General features: G+C 44.0%; 1 protein-coding gene across 4 annotated transcripts in view; it reads right to left on the bottom strand.

Moving 5' to 3' along the window:
* The window catches only part of ACP1 (acid phosphatase 1), a 34165-nt gene continuing 14526 nt past the window's right edge, over nucleotides 1-19639 (bottom strand). For all 4 annotated transcript variants that reach the window (XM_034766402.1, XM_034766403.1, XM_034766404.1 and 1 more), the window contains exons 4-6: nucleotides 18004-18065; nucleotides 505-610; nucleotides 1-365 (exon numbers count right to left, since the gene is read on the bottom strand). In XM_034766402.1, the coding sequence (XP_034622293.1) occupies nucleotides 288-365; nucleotides 505-610; nucleotides 18004-18065 (246 nt within the window). In that variant the 3' untranslated portion in view covers nucleotides 1-287. The remainder of the gene's footprint in view (nucleotides 366-504; nucleotides 611-18003; nucleotides 18066-19639) is intronic.

The following is a 19639-nucleotide window of genomic DNA, read 5'->3' as shown; positions in this document are numbered from 1 at the left end:
GAGAGTTCATAGACATTTATTCTGCTGGTCTCTGAATTAAATATTTTGTTACACTGATGTCCAACAAATTGGCTGATCCTCAAATACAATTTTTAAAACTTTTCCAAATTCTTCTGAGTTAGGCCATACAGTAGCTACAATACAAAACTAAAATTAAGACGCTGCAGTTAGGATTTACTGCAGAGATACAATATTACATTTTAAATACATCAATCAAGTGAAATTTATATAACACTTCAAAGAAAGAGCTAAATATTATTTCCTTTTAGAAATAAAATGGTGTGGCACTAATGAGACTTCTCCAAAAATGCCTTACAGCATCTAACACACTGCTCGTAAACAGTCTCAAAGTCTTTTTCATTTCCCTGGAAAAAGATAAGAAAAAGAAAGGGTAAAAATATCTAGCCACCCAGATTTAAGTCTTCAACAGCTACTTTTAAAATGGTGTTTTACAATCGTAGATACTAATGTTTAAAAACTCTCAAGTCAATCTGTGATACTTACATAGTATGGATCTTCAATAATAAGCTGTTTCTGTGGATCATAGCTCCCAAGGAGTTCAATTTTAGCTGTACAATTTTTAACTTGATTACTTTTTCTTTTCAGATCTCTGTAAAGTAAAAAGAAGCAATTTTGAACCACTGTTTTCATGGCAATGGTGGTGTCTGCTCCATTTGAATCAGCATTATAAATTCAATAATTACTAGGAAGTTTACAGGGTATGACTGAAGATGAAAGAGAGCTGCTATACTTTCACAGTGCTGTGTACTCTATGTTGTTGCTTACTTTTAGTAAATGTCAAGGACATCTATATAGAATGAAGACTAAATGGAAAACAAATATATCAAGCAATTGGGTGCTCAACAATGACCTTAATTTGGGTTTAGTCACTAAAAAAAGCTTTCCATTTTTTTCTCCAGTCATTTTATGCATTATTTTCAGTGTCTCCCTTTAGCTTTCATTATACAAAAGTCTCTTTGGAACACAGTCAATATATTTCTTAAAAATATGAGTAAGCTTTTCCCAGGTGTCCATGAAATGCTACTTCAATTATTCTGTTTTTGTAAATTCTCTTAGCTCTGCTTTCAATTCATTTAAAAAATTCTTCTGTTGTATTTATATTACATTGATTGCTGAAGTGCTAAACAAAGTCTTTCCTCCCATCAGCGTTTGTAAACTTGTGGATGAGGACTTGTGATCATTCTGCTTGCTACTGTTGATGAGGTACGTTGAGAGCACTATGCTGTAAAACGGAAGCTCTTATATAAAACCTGACCCAATGTCAGCCATGATGGCTAGCCGGTCTCACTTTAGAACTCTCAACACACCTCTACAGAAGCAAGGAGAGTGCTCTGATTCTGAGGCATGTGTGGAATGAAAGGCTCCCAAACCTGCAAAGGTGTCCTCTTTCCTCCCACTGCTGGTACTATGCCAGCAGCTAGAATGAGTCTGCCCTCCCAGGCACTGTGGTAGAACAACTTCAAGCACCACAAGGCTGTTCCTAGGGAAAGCTGGACACTACTGGGGCTGAAATCTGAGGTCCAGAATGGTAGCGTAGATGGCAGAGGCAGCTGGGTGCAGCGTCCTCTTCCCACTGTTGTTGTGCTTCTTCCTTGGCAGGAGCCAGAATGAATTTCAGTTCTCCCAAGTAATGTTAAGCTCTTTTGAAATCACGCCAGTTCTACGCTTCCAATATTATTTCACTTGCTTCAGTACAGCTCTTTTCACTGACATCTTGGGAAGTGTAAAGGGCAGCAATATAAAATTAAGAGTTTAAATGAAACTGGAAGTAAATCACCTAAGTATATCCTTTAGTCACTGACTAACATGTCAGTTAATTCAAGGGCCATACACAGAGCTGTTGCATGATTGGGTTGTAAAAGAGGTGGACATTCACAACCATCTGAAAAAAAAACAACTTATGACTGATTTGTATAATTTCATCTTTATTTTTTAGTCTTTAAATCCAGACAACTTTCAAAGGGCCATTCCTTAGACTTTCATACCCATTTAACCAGTTGGCCCTGGACAAATGCATCCCTCAATTAAGGAGAAATTTTGCTACTGCTATCCAAATTAGAAAATTAGTCAGCTATTGCCATGCACAATTATTAAGCTCAACATGGTCCCAGGGAGACATGTTACCAGAATCACAGCGAATAGTAGCAAACTAGCATTATTTTTCCTAGGATAATAAACTGGCTTTTTCAAGCCAGAGCCCTTTCTACCCTCTGTAGCTGTAATGAAGAAGATTCCTAATTTATTTTCCTGGAAATGACCCTTGTATGGAAAAAAAACAAAACGGTTCCTACCTCTCGTAACTGTTGTTCTTCGAGATGTATTGCACATGTCCTTAAGTGTGTGCGCGAGTGCCCCGAGCACAGCTATCAGAGATTTTTCCCCTAGTGGTAGTCACTGGCTTGGCTCTGGCGCCCCCTGGTGCCGTGTGCTCATAGCGCTGGTATAAGGAGCCCCATTAAGCCTCTGCTTACCAACCACTCCGAGAGGGGGCCAGTGGGTGGGTTTCAGAATGGACATGTGCAACACATCTCAAAGAACAGTTACGAGAGGTAGGTAACCGTTTTTTCTTCAAGTGCTTGCACATGTCCATTTCAACTTAGGTGACTCACTATTAACCAGGATGGGCAGGGATGGGTCCCTAGCCTCTGCTTGCAAGAAGCTGGGAATGGGCAAAAGGGATGGATCACTTGATGATTACCTGTTCTGTTCATTCCCTCTGGGGCACCTGGCATTGGCCACTGTTGGAAGACAGGATACTGGGCTAGATGGACCTTTGGTATGACCCAGTATGGCCATTCTTATGTTCTTATCAAGCAGTAATATAGGAGGACGACTGTAGAATCGCTCGGCCAAAGAGGGCATCGTCTCTGGCCTGCTGCGTGATAGTATAGCGCGTCGAGAACGTCTGAACTGATGACCAGGTCGCTGCTCTACATATATCCCGGATTGGAACTTGAGCTAAGAAGGCCATCAAAGAGGTTTGGGCCCTTGTAGAGTGGGCGGTCAGTTTTGGCGGAGGGGGATGCCCGCGAGGTCATAGCATGCTCGTATGCAAGAAGTGATCCAGGATGAGAGCTTCTGGGCAGAGATGGGAAGCCCTTTCATTCTGTCCGCTATTGCTACGAAGAACTGTGGTAACCTATGGAATGGTTTGAGCCTTTCAATATAAAAAGCCAGAGCCTGCCTGACATCCAAGGAATACAGGCACTCCTCCTCCCTAGTTGCATGAGGTTTAGAGTAAAAGACTGGGAGAAAGATTGGCTGGTTGCAGCAAAATTGGGACACAAGCTTCGGAAGGATTTAGGGAATGGCCGAAGCTGTACCTTGTCCTTAGAGAAAACTGTATAGGGTGGTTCCACCATAAGGACCTGGAGCTCTGAAACCCTTCTGGCCTAAGTAATCGCCACTGGAAAGGTCCATCTTCCATGAGAGATGTAGGAATGAGCACATTGCCATCGGTTCAAATGGCGGTCCTGTCAGTTTTGAGAGAACAAGGTTCAAATCCCGCTTCTCTCACTTGAGGTAATGCCCTCTCCAGACCTTTGAGGAAGCAAACTACCATTTCATGTGAGAACACTGACCTACTGTCGACCTTCGGGTGAAATGCTGAAATGGCCACCAGATGGACCTTTATGGAGGAAAGGGCTAGGCCCTGTTCCTTCAAACACAGGAGGGTAGTCCAGGATGAGTTGGATTGAAGTCTGCATAAGCAGAACCAGACAACCAGAGAGAAAACGTTTCCACTCTGCATAGTAAGCTGTCCTCGTGGAAGCCTTCCTGCTGCCCAGGAAAATTTTCCAGACCTGCTCTGAACAAGCCTGCTCATCGGGATTCAGCCATGAAGATATCAGGCCGTCAGATGGAGAGAGCTGAGGTTTGGATGGAGCAACTCACCGTGGTACAGAGGAAGCTTGATCGGGGTCTTGTGAGAAAGGCAAATGAGTGAGATGTACCAATGCTGTCTGGGCCTGGAGCTATCAGGATGACCCGAGCCTGGTCCTGCTTGATCCTTGTTGGCACCCTTGTGAACCAGTGGAATGGGCGGAAAGGTATAGAGCAGATGATGCGAGCAGTTCAGGAAAAATGGGTCTGTTACACTGGTCTACAATTTTTGAGAAGTCGTCTGCTTCAGAGATAAAATGTACTATTTATTATGTATTTTGATGTGCTGAATTCAAATATGACAATTAAAACAACTGATTAGCTACTGTTTCTAAGATATTTACATAAATTGTAAACCTAGGTCTTTTCATGTGTTTATGGTTGCTTTACATGATAATATTTCACCTGTCCTGTTTATGTAACACTTTAAAAATCAGCAAAAGGGTTATATAAATGAAATTTATTATGAAACAAAAGGCAAAAAACTTATGTACATATTTTGGTCCTATTCAGTGTCTACTCGGCGCTTCTTCGCTTGTCTCTTGTATTCATTAAATGGAGCATCTCTTGTCACTGTCCAGCAATAGTCTGCAAGCATTGATGGGCTCCATTTGCCCTGATAGCGTTTCTCCATTGTTGCAATGTCCTGGTGAAATCGCTCGCCGTGCTCGTCGCTCACTGCTCAGCAGTTCGGTGGAAAAAAATCTTTAGTGACATATTGCAACCAAGGCTCTTGTATGCCTTGAGGAGGTTTTCCACCAACCACCTGTAGTTGTCTGCCTTGTTGTTTCCGAGAAAATTTATTGCCACTAACTGGAAGGCTTTCCATGCCGTCTTTTCCTTGCCACGCAGTGCATGATCAAATGCATCATCTCGAAGAAGTTCAGGAGTCTGAGGACCAACAAAGACACCTTCCCTTATCTTAGCTTCACTTAACCTTGGAAATTTTCCACGGAGGTACTTGTGTTTTGTCAATAGCCTTGGCAAAGTTCTTCATCAGACCCAGCTTGATGTGTAAGGGTGGTAACAAAATCTTCCTTGATTCAGCAAGTGGTGGATGCGGAACACTTTTCCTCCCAGGCTCCAATGACTGTTGGAGTGGCCAATCTTTCTTGATGTAGTGGGAATCTCTTGCACGACTATCCCATTCGCAGAGAAAACAGCAGTACTTTGTGTATCCAGTCTGCAGACCAAGCAAGAGAGCAACAACCTTCAAATTGCCACAAAGCTGCCACTGACGTTGGTCATAGTTTATGCACCTCAAAAGTTGTTTCATGTTGTCATAGGTTTCCTTCATATGGACTGCATGACCAACTGGAATTGATGGCAAAACATTGCCATTATGCAGTAAAACAGCTTTAAGACTCGTCTTCGATGAATCAATGAACAGTCTCCACTCATCTGGATCGTGAACGATGTTGAGGGCTGCCATCACACCATCGATGTTGTTGCAGGCTACAAGATCACCTTCCATGACGAAGAATGGGACAAGATCCTTTTGACGGTCACGGAACATGGAAACCCTAACATCACCTGCCAGGAGATTCCACTGCTGTAATCTGGAGCCCAACAGCTCTGCCTTACTCTTGGATAGTTCCAAATCCCTGACAAGGTCATTCAGTTCACCTTGTGTTATGAGGTGTGGTTCAGAAGAGGAGGATGGGAGAAAATGTGGGTCCTGTGACATGGATGGTTCAGGACCAGAAGTTTCATCCTCTTCCTCGTCTGACTCAAGTGAGAATGATTCTGGTGCATCAGGAACCGGCAGTCCTTCTCCGTGGGGTACTAGGTGTATAGCTGATGGAATGTTTGGATAATGCACAGTCCACTTTTTCTTCTTCGACACACCTTTCCCAACTGGAGGCACCATGCAGAAGTAACAATTGCTGGGATGATCTGTTGGCTCTCTCCAAATCATTGGCACTGCAAAAGGCATAGATTTCCTTTTTCCTATTCAACCACTGGCAAAGATTTGTTGCACAAGTGTTGCAGCATATGTGTGGGGCCCAACTTTTGTTCTGATCTCCAATTTTGCAGCCAAAATAAAGGTGATAGGCTTTCTTAACCATAATGGTTATACTGCGCTTTTGTGATGCAAAAGTCACTTCACCACAAACATAGCAGAAGTTATCTGCACTGTTCACACAAGTACGAGGCATCTCTGCTCACTTTGGCTAAACAGAAATGTGTCCCTTTGCAAAATCAAACACTGACAAATAAGAGAGCACGACACACTATGATTTCTAGAGCTGATCTAGGGCAATTTGTTCAGCAGAGTGATGTAAGCTTCGTTATGATTGCATCATCCATGACTTCTAGGAATAACATGATGCAATTCATATCATATATGACGCAATACCAGCTTCAGATTGCATCATTCATTGTTTTTCCTAAAAAGCAAGTACTGTCCAAACCCAGTCATAGATTTATTCTTAGATCCAGTCAAAGATGTATTTTAGTAATTTCTGGATTAAATTGAGATCCCTTCCCTTTATAACTCACTTATCCTCCGCCATTCCCAAGTCAAGGGTTGTATATACAGACCCAATAGCATATCTTGAAAACTAGAGCCAATCAACAATTTTAAGCATCATTTTTGTTCTCAGTGACCCAGAATTAGTAAAGTTTGACTACATTTATTTCAGAAGCATTTTGGCTGTAGAACAGTGTTATCAAGCCTGGACTGTGGCCCCTCAGAGAGCAGAACTGCTGTCTTTTTCTGTTGGACCGTGAGGCAAACAGGAATACAGAGGAGTCCCACATATGGAAGATGCTCAGTGTGACATCTGGACGCAGGGACCACTTGTGGTGAGTGGAAAAGGACCTGCTGAGGCGGTCCACAAGCTTATTCTGCACACCTGGCAGAAATGAAGCCTCAATTGTGATTGGACATGTGATGCAGAACTCCCATAGGCGAACTGCTTACCGACACAGAAAGGAAGAACAGGCTCCACCCTGTCTGTTGTAGTACCTGGCTGACATATTGTCTGAGAGGACTGAGACTCTTGTGTTTGCAATATGAGGCAGGAGAGCTTGACACGTGAGATGGACTATCCTGAGCTCTCTGACAGTGATGTGGAGCACCAGCTCCTCAGTGGACCAGCACCCTTGAGTCCTGAGCCCTTGAGGTGGGCTCTCCAACCCAGTGCTGAAGCGTCAGAAGCCAGGTGCACAGATGATTGAGGTTTTGTGAAGGGAATCCCTTTGCAGACTACCCAATGGTCTTGCCACCATGATAGGGAGGATGTGTGGAAGCACCATAACCACCTTGTCCAGGGGGTGCCTGGAGGGAGCATACGTTGTGGTTAGCCAGGCCTGGAGGGGTCTGAGTCTTAGCCTCACGTGATGAACCACATACCTGCACGACGCCATGTGACAGAGAAGGCTAAAGCATGTCCTAACCATTGTGACAGGATGAACCTGCGCATAACGAACTAGCTCCGAAAGTGCCTAAAAGCAATCCTCTGGGAGGAGGGCCTTTGCCAGCTGGGACTCGAGGACTGCCCCGATGAACTCTGTTCTCCTGGTGGGGACTAGTGTCGACTTCTCTATGTTGATAAGAAGGTCCAACGACCAGAAGGTTGTTTGGATGAGGGCCATGTCCGACTTCACTTGCTCCTGAGACCTGCCCTTGATTAGCCAGTCGTCGAGGTACGGGAATATGTGGACTCCTCTTCTTCTTAGAAAGGCTACTACCACCAACATATATCTGGTTAAGATTCTCAGGGCTGTTGAAAGGCCAAGTGTTAGGGCTGCAATTTGGTAGCACCCCTGGTTCACCATGAATCTCAAATATTTTCTGTGGCCATGAGAAATTGATATATGGAAGTATGCATTCTTTAAATTGAGGGCGGCATACTAATTCCCTGGATTCAGAGACAGGATGATTGACCCCAAAGAGACCATGCAGAACATCAACTTCTTGAGAAACTTGGTTGAGACGGCACAGGTCTAGGATGGGCCTGAGATCTCCCTTGGTCTTGGGTATCAGAAAATAATGGGAGTAGAACCCTTTTCCATGGCTCCCATCCTGAAGGGGGACAGAACTTCCTGCTGCAGCAGAAGCTCGTGAGAAGATTCCATGAAGAGGGACAGGGAAGGCTGGAGATGAACTGGAGGGTATAGCCGACCTCCACTGTGTTTAAGACCCAGCAGTTGGAAGTGACCCATTTCCAGGCCTTGAGGAAGTGGGAAAGTCGGCTGGAAAATATAGGGGTAACTGGATCCTGTGAGAGCGGAATTGGTATGCTGTCCTCCACAAATCCATCAAAACGAGTGCTTTGAGACACCCAAATGACAAGGGGGCAGTTGAGAGTGCCCCGTGGAGAAGGAGGAAGATGGATTTGGCCTGCTCCCAGAGCCTCCATTCCTTCGTCTCCTCTGATGAAGATATAAGCAGCCAAACAGCTGTGGCCTATATAGTCTCCTGGGCTGAGACTGGGACTGCAGACCCAGGGACTTAAGGACACTAAAGTGACTCTGAACACTGGAGCCTAGTGTCAGTTTTTTCAGCAAAAAGCAAGTGTCCCTCGAACAGTAGGGGCTGCTGCTTGCTGGACCTCTTGTGGGAACCCTGATGCTTGCAGCCACAAGCTCCTGCACATAGTTACTGCCATGGCCATAGATCTGGTCGCTGAGTCTGCGGCGTCAAGGGTTGCCTGTAAAGAGGATCTGGCAACAATTTTGCCTTCCTCTACTAGGCTTGAGAACTCCTGGTTGTTCTCCTAAGGAAGTTTATCCTTAAACTTAGTCATCCCTTCCCACATGTTGTAGTCATAGCTGGTTCGCTATGCGAAGGTCCATCCTTTTAGGCTCCTTTGGCTTCGGAGTCGACCCTGTGTTACCTTGACAGTCATTCTCATTAGCAGCCCCAATGACGAGACCCCCAGGCAGGGGGGTGAGAAAATAAAAACTCATATCCCTTGACCAGCACAGAGTACTTTCTCTCAGTTCCCTTGGTCATGGGAGGGATGGATGCTGGGTTTTACCAGAGGGTCTATATTGGCCCCATAATGGAGCTGTGCAAAGGGAGAGCGATACTTTCCAGGGCTTCAGCCATCAAAATGTCCAGGAAGCCATCAGACCGCTCCCTAACGACCTCCACCTAAAGACTCAAATTAGAAGTCACCCGGTTAAGTAGGCCTTGGTGGGCTCTCAGGTCATCCCAGGGAGAGAGAAGACCCCTTAAGCATTAATTCATCCTTTGGTGAGGACGAGGAGGCATGCGCTGTCCCAGCATCCAGGGGAATGTCCTCCTGGCCAGTACCGATGCTCGCCTCGGTGCCAGAACTGGTACTTGGGCCGGCTCCAGCGTCAACCCCAGAGATTGGCTCAGGAGTCTCCCAGTGGGCCTCCGGCACTGCCCTAGTCTCCGACCACACTGGATAGCTGGTACCTCAAGCTGGTGCCTTGGTCCTGGGGAAATCCCCACAGGTTCCAAGAGGACCATTGGATTGGTGTTGGTCCCCATGGGCTTTGAGGCATCGGCTGCTGGGGCTCCCGAAGTCAGAGATGGGTGCAGGGAGCACAGACAGTGACTCAAGATGTCAGACCTCGAATCCAACCCTTAAGACAAGGAAGAGCTAGATCGGGGTAGGCAACCTATGGCATGCATGCCGAAGGCCGCACGCGACCTGATTTTCAGTGGCACTCTCACTGCCTGGGTCCTGGCCACCGGTCCGGGGGACTCTGCATTTTAATTTAATTTTAAATGAAGCTTCTTAAACATTTTTAAAACCTTATTTACTTTACATTCAACAACAGTTTAGTTATATATTATAGACTTATAGAAAGAAACCTTCTAAAAATGTTAAAATATATTACTGGCATGCAAAACCTTAAATTAGAGTGAATAAATGAAGACTTGGCACACCACTTCTGAAAGGTTGCCGACCCCTGAGCTAGATGATTGAGGTGACCACGGCAGTGCCAATCCTCCCAGTGGTGGGGCCTGGTGCCGTGGGGACATCTCTGGTGAGGTAATAAACGGAGGCTTTCCCCTAGAGGCTGGTATTGAGATTGGCCTGAAAGTGGAAGGTTCAGTGTCGCTAGGCGGCACAGATGGTGCCACTTTAGACACCTTAGGGGGGCTGAGTACTGGCAGAGCCATCGAGCCTTTAGCGGCAGCATAAGTCTCCGGGGTCAATAGTACTGCAAAGTCATCCACCTGATGCCGGGATGGGGGTAGCACCTCACCCCTGGGCATTTGTGGCGCCAGCACTGATGGTAACGCCAGAGGCTGCTGTGGTGTCGGCAAGGGAGAGCGGCTTGCCCCGGCTTTGTCAGTCTTTGCTGCCAGGGAACTGGTCTTCTCCCACTGTCCTCTGTGCCTCTTCTTGGGCACTGGCAAGGAGAAGCGGTGCCACGAGTTCTTAGGGGTGGGAAGTGCGCTCTGCACAGATGCAAACGTACTCAGTGCCGAGTCAGATCTCGGCTCTGAGGTGGGCCTCAGTGCTGCCTCCATGAGGAGGACACTTAGTCTTGCTGTCCAATCCTTTTGGGTCCGCAGCTTGAAATTGCAGCAGACCTGGCAGTGATCTTTCCTGTGTCCCTCACCCAGACACTTAAGTTGTCTTAAGTGCGGGTCGCTGGTTGGCATAGGCTTTGCACAGAAAGAGCAGTGCTTAAACACTGGCAACTGAGGCATGCCCCGGTACAGGGAAGAGATGGACTCCCTCTCCAGACACTGAGAGGAGTCCTAGCTACTATTCTATACTATTTACAACTAATAAAACTACAGAATTTTTAACTATGAGAACCATTAACACACTTTGCCAAGGCAAGGGAGGTAATCTCCAACAACCATCACAGGTGGTAAGAAGGAACTGAGGAGCGGAGGCTTGGAAAGGCCCCTTATACGGTGCTATGAGCGAGCGGCACAAAGAGGTGCCAGAGCTGAGCTGGCGGATAGCACTAGGGGAAAAATCTCCGATAGCTATTCTTGGGGCGCACGCTCACACACACACTTAAGTAGGAATGGACATGTGCAAGTACTCAAAGAGCTATGCTATTCAGTGTGTACAAAACTGCATGTCTGAAGTTTGGAGTTCAGAATACCTATTACTGCTGACAATATGTGGGTTGAACAACCCTGGCACACTAAGAAAAAAGTAATTTCTGATTAAATAACAAAAAAATCTTTAATTCTTTCCAAATTCTCAGACAAGTCTTATAACTGATTTTAAAACATACCAATTTGTAGACAGCTTGGATACGCCAATCAAACGTTTCAGGGCTTAAAATCTGAACTATAGAGTTCCAGTTGATACCATTATAATTTCAGTCACACTAAATTATTTTTTCCATATTCTATAATATATGATGTAAATAGTACTATCAATTCCAGCTTGCAGGTTGTACACATTCTAAGTAAATTCCCTTTCCCCACCGATTATGACAAGTCTTGGAAGGATTCAAATTTTATTGATAAATGTCTGTAAACGCCAATTTCCCTATACTCACAAACTGACAAAAAATATTTACACTGATTGTTAATTTTGATTACTGACAGGCAAAGTAAGAAAAATGCTGCTTGAGGAGGAAAGGTTACTCATCTTGTGCAGTAACTGGAGTTCTTCAAGATATGCATCCCTGGGATGCTCCACTTTAGGTGCACGTGCGCCTATACGCCTCTGCTAAAAAACTCCAGTCAGGAGTGTCTGTTCAGCCCATGCATGTACCCTACACTTACGTTAAACACAGAGCTGTATAGGTGAACCACCATCAGTTCCTTCTCTACCATGAAGCCCTCAGAGGCAGCTCTGAAGCAGAGGGGAAGGAGGTTGGGTAAGTGGAGCACCCACAGGGGCACACATCTTGAAGAACTCCAGTTACTTTACAAGATGAGTAACCTCTCCTTCAAATAATGTCCCTGTAGGTGCTCCATTTTCAGTGACTCTCTAGATGCAACTCTTTAAGCAGATAGGAATTTGGAATGAGTCCATCACTACCTTCTGTCACATCTGATCTTGCAGCATGAATTATGGCACAGTGCTTGGAAAATGTATGAACCAAGGATCATGCTGCAGTCCTGCAGATTTCAGCAGCCAGAACATCTTTAAGTAGGAATACAGAAATTGACTGTGATCTAGTAAAATACACAGTATGGGGAGGTGTAATTTGAGCTAACCTCTAAACTGGCAATTATACATCCAGAGATCCATCTAGAAAATCTCTGAGTGGCGACAGGCATTCCCTCAGATCTCTCTGTGAAGAAGCGAAGTCTAGGGTCTTCCTGAATGGCCTAGTCTTGTCCAAGGAAAAGGCTAACTTCCTCTTAATGTTCAGAAAAGCAGACTCCTGTGCAGTCTGATCCAGCTTAGGAAAAAAAACCCTCAGGAGAATAGTTCAGTCAATATGAAACTCAGAAAACACCTTAAGTAAGAACTTTGGATGAGGTCATAAAAATACTCTCTCCTTGGGAAAAAAACACAGCGAAAGAAGGATCTGCCAGTAGAGCCTTCACCTCCCCAATCTTTTGAGCAGGGGTGATGGCCAATGTTCCCTCTCATTTTTTCCATCCATTTTGTTCTGAGGTATGAGCAGATGTGTGCCACCAGTAGAAACAAAAAACCTAGATAATATATATATTTTTAAAAGTTACCATAGGGATAATTACTCCAGCCAGGACAGGTTAGGAATTTAGAACTCACCACTCAAAGAATTAAATTTAAGTGTAAAAGAAATAAAATTTATGAAATGCATAGACCAGCCAAAACACTACAACAACACACTTTGAAAGAATAAAGTTACAGAGAATATATGTGCATTGCAGGAAGTACCAAGAAGTAACAACAACAACAACACAAGTATGTATTGGGAAGGGAGAGTGAAAGAGACAGAGAAAGAGTGAGTGAGTGTGTGTGAGAGAGAGAGAGAGACTTCAAGTCCAGTATTGAGAAAAAGAGATGAGTGGGTCAGAGAAAGATGGCATCAGTGACACCAAAGATATCTTCGCCATTTCTGAAGGTAAGTATGTCTAGTACATTCCTTTCCACTATTTAATAGTATCTTTTGTAATTCCGATGAACATGTGGTCTCTAGTCCCGAGAGCCATTGAGGAACCATGCTTGCAGTTGCAGGACGTTCAGATGGGGGTGAAGTATCTGACCCGCATCCTATGACAACAGTTGAGGTATGATTGGGAGCCACCATGAAGGGTGAGAGGTGAGTTTGATGAGGTAAGGAAACCAAATTTGTCATGGCTAAGTCGGTTCAATCAGTATGACTTTGCTTGGTCCTATTTGATCTCGATATGGACCTCTAAGAACAATGGAGTTGAAGGATATACATAAAAACTTTCGCCTATGTAATGAGGAAGGCATCTCCTTGAACAGGGGTTCTGAACATTTTTCTTTCTGAACAACACCTCCCTCACAAACATGCTATAAAAACTCCACAGCCCATTTGTGCCACAACTGTTTTTCTGCATATAAAAGTGAGGACCAGCATTAGGAGGTAGCAAGCAGGGCAACTACCTGGGGCCCTACACCACAGGGGGCCCCATGAAGCAAAGTTGCTCAAGCTTCACATTCAGCCCCACGTGATGAGGCTTGGGGCCCCAGGCACTGGGACTTCGGCTTTCTGTCTGGGCCCTAGCAAGTTTAAGCCATCCCTGTTTGGCAGACTCCCTGAAACCGCTCGCAGCCCCCCCAGGGGAACCACTGTCCTAGAGATTGGAGATCAAACCCCACACCGGAGCAAAATTTCTTGCACTTGGTGTTGGTGGCTGTGGCAAAAAGATCAACCTCTGGAAATCCCCAAGCTACGAATATTTTGCTGAGAACTCAAGAGTCCAACTCCCCTTTGTAATTTAGGGAGAAATGTCTGTTCAGGTCATCTGCACGGTGTTTGGTATCTCCGGGAGGTAAGAAGCTGATAGGAATGCGTGCATTGCCAATGTTTTATTGCTCAGTGCAGAGTGACGCTCTGCCTTGACAACTGATATAGTACATGCATGCTATATTGTCTATCAATATTTTGATGGAACAATAGGCAAGCATTACTGATCGCCCTTAATTCCAACAGGTTGATCTGCTAGCACTATTCCTGATATGATCATTTGTCTTGGACTGTGTGAGGACTCAAATATGCAGGAGAGAAGCAGCTGATGTTAATAAGCCTGTATAGGAATTTTGGTTGAACAGGTTTCTTGCACAAACTTTGTAAGGGTTCATCCACCAGGTGAGTGACTGTAGGATCTGACAGGGTACAGATACAGTCTGAACAAGCAGGTTTTCGTTAGATACATAAACAATGCTGAGCCTCCCAGGGAGACATCCAAGATGTAACCTGGCATTATGTCATAAAACCGCAAGCCACCGCGTGTCCCAGACATGTTCTCACCAGAGCTTCACTCTTGGTATAAGGTTCCTTAGATCAAGAAACATGTCGAAAGAAAGATAAGCTCTGCCCATTAATGAATCCAAAAGTGCTCCTATAAAGAGAATTCTTTGAGCAGGGGGTCAAGATCCATTTCTTGATATTCATCTGCAGGCCTAGACTTCTGAATAGTGAAGTCATTGTTTGAACTGCCTACCCAACCTCCTGATATGATCGACAGTTGAGGCGCCAATTGTTGAGACAGGGAAAGACAGTTAATTCCTAGATGACGGAGGTAGGCAGCTACGACAGCTGTGATTTTTGAGAATACCCTTAGGGTGGACAACAGGCTGAAGGGTAGGACCTGGTACTGGTAACGATTGTGATTTAAAGTGAATTGAAGAAAGCTTTTGAGGGAAGGATGAATGCTAAGTGGAAGTAAGCATCTTTGAGGTTGAGAATCAAACCTGTCCACCCAATTCCAGAGAGGGAATTACAGCTGCTAGAACATCATGCTGAATTTCAGATGTTTGACATGGTTGTTCAATTGTCTGAAATCTAGTATTGGTCTCCAACCCCCATTTTTCTTGAGTATCAAAATATTATGAATAGAACTCTTTCCCCCTGTGTTGAAGTGGGACTAGTGATGAGATCTCCTGTGTAAGGAAATGATCATGAGAAGGGTCCCTGAAGAGGGATGGGGAAAGGGGTTGGAAGGAAGTGATGGAGATAAACTGGATAGTATAATCTGAAGAAATGGCCTCCAAAACCCACTTGTCTGATGTAATAGTCTCCCATGCTATTAATAGAGAGAGATGGTGCCTAAATTGAGGAAGAGGGATCCTATCATGCAGCTTAGTGAACCTGGTCATTGGATGGTCTGGAATCTCAATCAAAACAGACATCTGGATGATGCTGAAGGCTGAGATGATGCAGTCGAGGTAGCTGCAGACCTTTTCTTTGAAAATCTGGACCTCAGACCACTGGAACCACCAGCTATGGAAGGTGGAAAACTCAGCAGGGCAGGATCTCTTTGTCAATTGACACCTGCTACATTTTCTCTTATATACAGGTGTGTATACCCTGAAGTATTGCCCAAGAGTCTTTTAGGGTGTGAAGTGAGTTGTCTGTGGAATCTGCAAAAAGCTTCTGGCCATCAAAAGGTAATTCCCCATGGCAGATCATATCTCCTATGGAAACCCGGAAAACTGAAGCCAGGAAGCTCACCTCATGCGATGGAAACAGACCTGACTGCAGCATTATTGCAGACTTTACTAGATGCTGTGAAAGTCTTTGCAAAAAGCTGGCCCTCCTTCATTATGGCACTGAACTTGTTCTCAGTGTTCCTGTGGTAAATGGTCAATAAAAGCCTTAAACTTCCCATGGTTCAGGTAATCATATTTTGACATCAGTGCCTGGTGAACAGCTATCCTGAATTGAAGTGTTGATGATGAATACTCCTATGGCAAAACAGGTACAGACATTTCTGATCTTTATTATAATGGGTGGTTTTTTGGATATGCTGCCTGTCCCTTTCATTGACTGCATCCACAATCTGAGAGTTTGGTCCCAGGTGAGAGAATAAAAACCTCAGAATCACTGGCCAGGACCAAGTTTTTTTTTTTAAATCATCCCTCTTGCATTTGTGGAGGGGGCTGGGAGGGAGGGAATTGCTGGAATTTGCTAGATGAACTTGGCTGGCTCAAGGAGGGCTTCATTAAATTAGCAGTGCCACCTGTGCTGAGGTAGAGGTGTGCAATACATTCAAGGGCCTGTGATGAAAATTATGGACCTTTCTCTAGGGGAACTTGCAATATGTCAGCGACCCATTTAATCAAATCCTGGAATTGCCGAAAGTCATCAGCCAGCGATGGTAGTGATGGGCTCTGCTGCCTCATCAGGTGATGATGACGATGAGATTTTTGTAAGGGAGAGTAATCTCTGTCTGCTCTTGCTCCTTAAAGGTCCCTTTCAGCTCAGACTGGAGAGGAGAGAGGAATGGTACCGGGTCACAGACTTCTGTGTTTCTTGTGGACTGAGTGGAAGTCCCTCAAAACTGTTGCTGGTACACTGCCCATGGATCCCACTAGGGCCAATGAGACCATAAGGAACTGGGGGAGATCCAGTATTGGTCTCCCTATCTGCTGGAAGCCAGGGCTCTGGTGTCTTGCCTTTGTTGCATTTGCAATGGAGAGTAACAGCTAGAAACAACTGGAGATCCTTGAACCAAAAGTTTTGAATTGGAATGCTTCTCCACATTCTGTATGGGAGGTGACAACCCTTCCTTGTGGATAGTTGAAGAAGGAGAAGAGGTAGATCTCCCATAAACCGGAGACTCAGGAGACCGGAAGTTGCAAGGAGTGGAGACTCCAGCTCATTCAGTACTGCAAGCTCTTTCGGGTTTAGGAATTCCTGTGATACCAGAAGCACAACAGAACTTGGTACTGTGCCAATGATATTGCAGAACCTGTGAGAGGTACTGATGTCGGGACTGCAAGATCTTTCTGTGGTTCTGGAAGTGCTACTGAACTTGGTACCGGTGCCTATGATGTTGCAGATGTCATGTGAGGAACTGACATTAGTACCAAGGATTGCATTGAAGCCAGTCTTTTGGTGACAGTGATCTTGGTGGTAAAGAGCTCTTTGACACTGAGATATGGGACTTCAATGAAGTCTTAATATGCTTCATGGTACCTGAAGTACCCAGAGACTCACTAGTACTCCTCTTGGGGCCTGAGGTCTCTAGTGACTGGATCCTCTGAAGAGGAATTCTGATGTTTTGCCTCTCTTATCCCCTTCCTTATACCTGGAGTGTGAAACTCACGATACCAGGGGCACAGTTATTGATACCTCAGTCAAGGAAAGTGTTGGAGATGGAGGTTTTGATGTTCTCTTCCCGTTGTTGGAAGCTCTTGGTGACAATGATCTTGATAACGACATGGCGCTGACAGATAAAGGTGGCCCCTGTATGGGGAGGGGTGTTCTCTGAACCCAGATCCAAAGTCAGTCTTAAGACTTGTTCCATCATTTAAAAATCTATGCTTAATTCCTCCCTCTCCCTCCCTCCACATTTCTTTTTTTAAGAAAAGAAAAAAAGGGAACAAGTGCTCCATCTTTCCAACTATAAGGTACTAAACCTACTCTACTAACCATTTACACAGCTAAACACTAATAAAATAGGCAAACAGGCACAACTTAGACTCCATCTCAGGCCATAGGCAGTTGAAAAGGAATTGAGGCAGTTTGCCCGCACAGCCCTATCTAGTCTCAGTTCAGGGCACCAGGATCTGTACGGTCCATGCACAGGCTGAAAAAGCACCACTATCAAAAATCTTCGATCAAAGGTGTAGGGGTCCAAATGTGGAGCATCATAGAGACACTACTTAAAGAAGAACTTAGAATTTGATTTAAGTATAATTTACTCTGTATATTTTGATATAGGTTGACAGTTTGTGTTTTAATTGTTATAAAGTTTTAACTTTTTGAATCTCAATGTCTACTGCTATTTAATTTCTGACCCCCACCCCAATAATTTTCTGCATCTGTGAAAATTTAAATAGATAGAAACTGAAAAAAATGCTTAAAAATAAACACATCTCATCTGTCGAAATGATATATAAATCAAATTCTACCAAGTCTAATTATAACTCATAAGAAAACAAATGACAAAAGGTTGCACATTAGGCACTAAAGCAATCAAGCACATCTTCTGGATTTATCATCATCTACAAAAGCAGATAGTCAAATCAGAATCTCTCTTAGCATTCTACCATACATTACCTTAGGTTGCTTTCATCCATGCAAAGTATATAATCAAATGTAAGGAAATCATCTTTAGTAACCTAGAATTAAAAAGATTTGCTTTAACTTTTGTAGCAAAAATGTGTTTGCTTACAATACAAAAAATATTGCAAAAGAAGTTACAATTTTACAATTCTTAGTAATTATAAATATGTACATATAAAAATGGAATTGTGAACCAGCAAACTGGTTAGTATATTCTGAGTCCAAGAGCTATGCTTCAGCTCAATGGTAACCGTTTTAACAAAACAATGAACAAATTATGATTAAGATTAAAATATGCAGTTGCACTTTTACAATAGTTTCTTTTCAAAAGCTACCAACTAATATTTTCATACCTATGTGAACATACTGTGTCAGTTATTCATCCAGAATTATACAAATTTTCACTCCACTCACAAATATATAAAAAGTAAACCAAGTCTGCAATAATTTTTATACATCCCCTAGAAAATGAGAGAGACAAGATGGGTGAGGTCTTTTATTGGACCATCTTCTGTTGGCAAGACAAACATTTGAACTTACACAGAACTCTTCCTCAGATTGTCATTTCTACTGAAAAACTGGATTAACACATAGAAAAACATAACTAAACTACTTCCTATTTCTGCTTATGATTTTTCAATCATGTTTTGCTCTTCTAAATTAAAAAAAGGGACAAGTTTTATCTTTAAATAGTTACCAGGTGAGGAACAAATTATTTTTCCTGGATAATATGTAATTGGTTTCTCTAGTCACTGTCTAGATATTTGTGTATAAAGACAGGGTTTTTTAGATACAGACTCAGATACGAGACAAAATTCAGAAGGAATATGTAATGTGATAGTATTTTAAACTATTTTTAACCCACATAATGTGTTAAAGAGCATAAACTGGTAAAAATGTTACCAGATTTTTTGGCTTGTAAAAGGTGTAAATTTAAACAGGCTGAGGGGCTACCTTAACCTACACCCATGCACATCATATTATCAATTACTTTTCTTTCTATACATTCCTCTACTGTCCCCTAAGCATGAAAATTAAACAGAGTGAGCCAAGTTCAGAGGCATGTGTGGGTGTACACTGTTGGTAAGATGCTGGTGAAAGAGTGGGTCTATAAAATCTTGCCCACAGTAAGAAAATTTGTATTGGTGAAATTACATTGGTTTAGCAACAGAGGGTCCTGTGGCACCTTTAAGACTAACAGAAGTATTGGGAGCATAAGCTTTTGTGGGTAAGAACCTCACTTCTTCAGATGCAAGTTGCAAACCTCTCCAGACTTCCTGCATCTGAAGAAGTGAGGTTCTTACCCACGAAAGCTTATGCTCCCAATACTTCTGTTAGTCTTAAAGGTGCCACAGGACCCTCTGTTGCTTTTTACAGATTCAGACTAACTCGGCTACCCCTCTGATACATTGATTTAGTTACACTTGTGCAAACCTTTTTACATATGCTGCATGTCTGTCAGGGATTCCGTGACTTTCCGTGACCTCTGCAGCGGTCGGAGCTGGCTCAGGGACTGCCTGGGCAGCCCTGGGCCAGCAGCAGTTTGCATGTGGGGGGGGGGGGGGGGACTGGGCTTGGGCAGCGGGTTGGGGTGCGGGGCGGTTCCCGGCCCATGGGGGCTGGGGGGCTG

The sequence above is a fragment of the Trachemys scripta genome, chromosome 3, assembly GCF_013100865.1.
Source record: "Trachemys scripta elegans isolate TJP31775 chromosome 3, CAS_Tse_1.0, whole genome shotgun sequence".
Lineage (NCBI taxonomy): Eukaryota > Metazoa > Chordata > Testudines > Emydidae > Trachemys > Trachemys scripta.
The sequence above is the reverse complement of the archived record's forward strand: the minus strand, read 5'-3'. Positions and strand labels throughout refer to the sequence as shown.